The sequence below is a fragment of the Triticum dicoccoides genome, chromosome 7A (assembly GCF_002162155.2).
Source record: "Triticum dicoccoides isolate Atlit2015 ecotype Zavitan chromosome 7A, WEW_v2.0, whole genome shotgun sequence".
Classification (NCBI taxonomy): Eukaryota; Viridiplantae; Streptophyta; class Magnoliopsida; order Poales; family Poaceae; genus Triticum; species Triticum dicoccoides.
The window spans coordinates 689,623,715-689,626,158 of NC_041392.1; the positions used below are offsets into that span (position 1 = coordinate 689,623,715).

The 2,444-nt window shown below is 43.2% G+C and overlaps 1 protein-coding gene across 1 annotated transcript; it reads right to left on the reverse strand.

The window, feature by feature from the left end:
• Nucleotides 1-786: 786 nt before the first annotated feature.
• Nucleotides 787-2,223, reverse strand: LOC119329911 (putative disease resistance RPP13-like protein 1). Its single transcript, XM_037603015.1, has one exon. It carries the CDS (start codon nt 2,221-2,223, stop codon nt 787-789), a length of 1,437 nt encoding a protein of 478 aa, XP_037458912.1.
• Nucleotides 2,224-2,444: the final 221 nt, after the last annotated feature.

Sequence of the window (2,444 nt, forward strand, 5' to 3'; positions counted from 1 at the left end):
TTCTTCGGTTTGTAAGACTCTGAACTTTGTGGATGTAGCCTTGGTGACTTTACTAATTTAAAGCCGGACGCTTTTAGTGTCTTCATTTAAAAAATAACACCTCGCCAAAACCAATTCCTCGTAAATTGAATTCACACGTGTTTTGATGTAAGAAATTTTGCACATGTTTTCTTTTTTTTCTTCTGATTTGGATAGATCTTGGCGCCTAGCAGACTTCTTGATCTAATCGTATCCTGACTACGACTGTAGTCTGATCAGATCTAAGTTTCTGTGGCATCCACATCAGCGCAACAGCTGGTACAACACGTCACAGAGCTTCATCTTTCCTTTATGTATGGCACTACTGATTGGATGAAATGGTTCGAACCATGGAGTTGCACATATATGGAGTTGTTGGTTGGTTGATTTCAAGCTTATATGAAATACGATCTACTTTGGTATCAGCTGCAAAATGCAATGTTCATGGTGATGATGTGTATACCTCTTTCTCGTTGGTTCAATTATTTTTGTTTCAATAACAAGCCACCTCACCGAACAAGCTACAGCCACTGCCACTTCAAATGACGTTGTCCGTAATTTAAGAAAGAGCATGTGGATTGTTGTATCTGATTAGAAAAACATACAAGTTCAAGGTATGCTAATTGAGATCTGTAATACATACATTTACTTCAATGGTATACATGAACACATCCGTTTAACTACAAAGCCACATGAACACATCCATCTGTAATGTTTTATTAAAGAAAATACAACGAGAGATCTATTACAAAGAGTTCAGAAACAGAATCAGATTGGCAGTCCTCGTCGCTTCCTTGCTGGCAAGGCACCACCTTCATGTACATCCTGAGCACGACTTGTAACACAATGAAGATATGATCTATGAGGGGGTATCCTTGATTTCCAGGCAATTAGAGTGAAGTCTCCTTCCGGTCTAACACTAGGATCTGCCAGAAGGTTCCCCAGTGTCACACTTGGTGAATCCTCCTTGAGTGTGTAAGGTAGCAAGCTAAGCGGATGCAAAGCAAGGTCCGTTATGTCCACTGGACGGCCTTGTTCTATAAGCTTGTTTGGATGCAAACCATAGCTTGACAGGTTTCTTTTAACCATTTTCATCCCCTTATCCAATATGCAACGCCAAAACTGAGCATGATGATTCCTTCTCAATGCATCTGCGAACACATTTATTTCAACAAGTGAACCTCGGACACTATGCAACTCCCTGGTAAACTCGTCTGCTATTTGTACTAGCTGTGGATGTTCGGCAGGGTCTACACTCCCGAATGCTAGTGTCTTGAAGAGGTACCTCAACTCGTCATAAGATAGAACACTTAGGAAAATAGGTTGCACTGATCCAAACCTGGCTAATCTTTTGAGTTTACTTATGATGATGATTTTGCTTCCTCTGCTCATTCTTATGAGAAATGAGTGAAATTTTTCCCAGTCATCGTCAACTACATCAGAAGCAAACTCAATAACGACCAGCATCATCCCAAACATGGTCCTTCCATGGTCAAGTATCGCCAATAGGTTGTCTCCATTCAAGTGCAAAATAGAGGAGAAGCGTGAGCGAACCTGTTCGTCGCCACAAACATGAGCAACCAATGTCTTCTTCCCAACTCCACCACCACCTATGATCGGAAGAACTGCCGGTGCATGATCACCAGGAGAGTCGTTGTGCTCCAACAAGAATCTCAAGAGCTTTTGCTTTTCAGCATGTCGGCTGAACATGAAGTTGTTGGTGTAAAGATAAATATCATATGGCCTACGAGACATGCGCTCGCATCCACCCAGGAGCACAACAAATTCTACCATGTTAGCAACTGCAATTTCTAAGCTTTCCAAGGCACCTTCTGACTCGAGGCGTATGGCCTTGTCATCATTCTCAGTTTTTGTTCGAGAACGCTTGGAAGGAATGGATAAATGCAAGCTGCTGCTAGATGAGTCGGCACTATCTTGGAGTGTTTGGTACCTCAAGGTGTCCAGCGTGCGGTGTCCTCTGTACATGGCATCTGAGAGCATCTTGAGCTGCAATATCATCCCAGAGTTGGTTATGTACCGCCCATCCGCTTCCTCGACGACGATGCTGACTCTCATCAGGAGGTGCTGCAATCTGTCCACCACCTTCTCTGATTGTGCATGGCTCAAGGAGTGGTACTTGTTCATCAGGAAGGAGATGAAACGACTCACCAATTCACCTGTAACTGCAGATATGGAAGCCTCCATGACAGCAACCACACAGTCGATGAGGGAAGCTGCTGCTGGTTGGTCTCTATTGAGTCTGGACAAATTGACTAGACTCTGCCAAGTTTCACAGAGATACTTTGCAAAGTCTCCAAGCTATTGACTTGCACGATTTAAAGGGTGGGTGACGGACGGCTGCTAACATTGTATACTTATAAACTACCTGTAGTTGTACGGTATATTGGCATAATGGCCCATGGAAT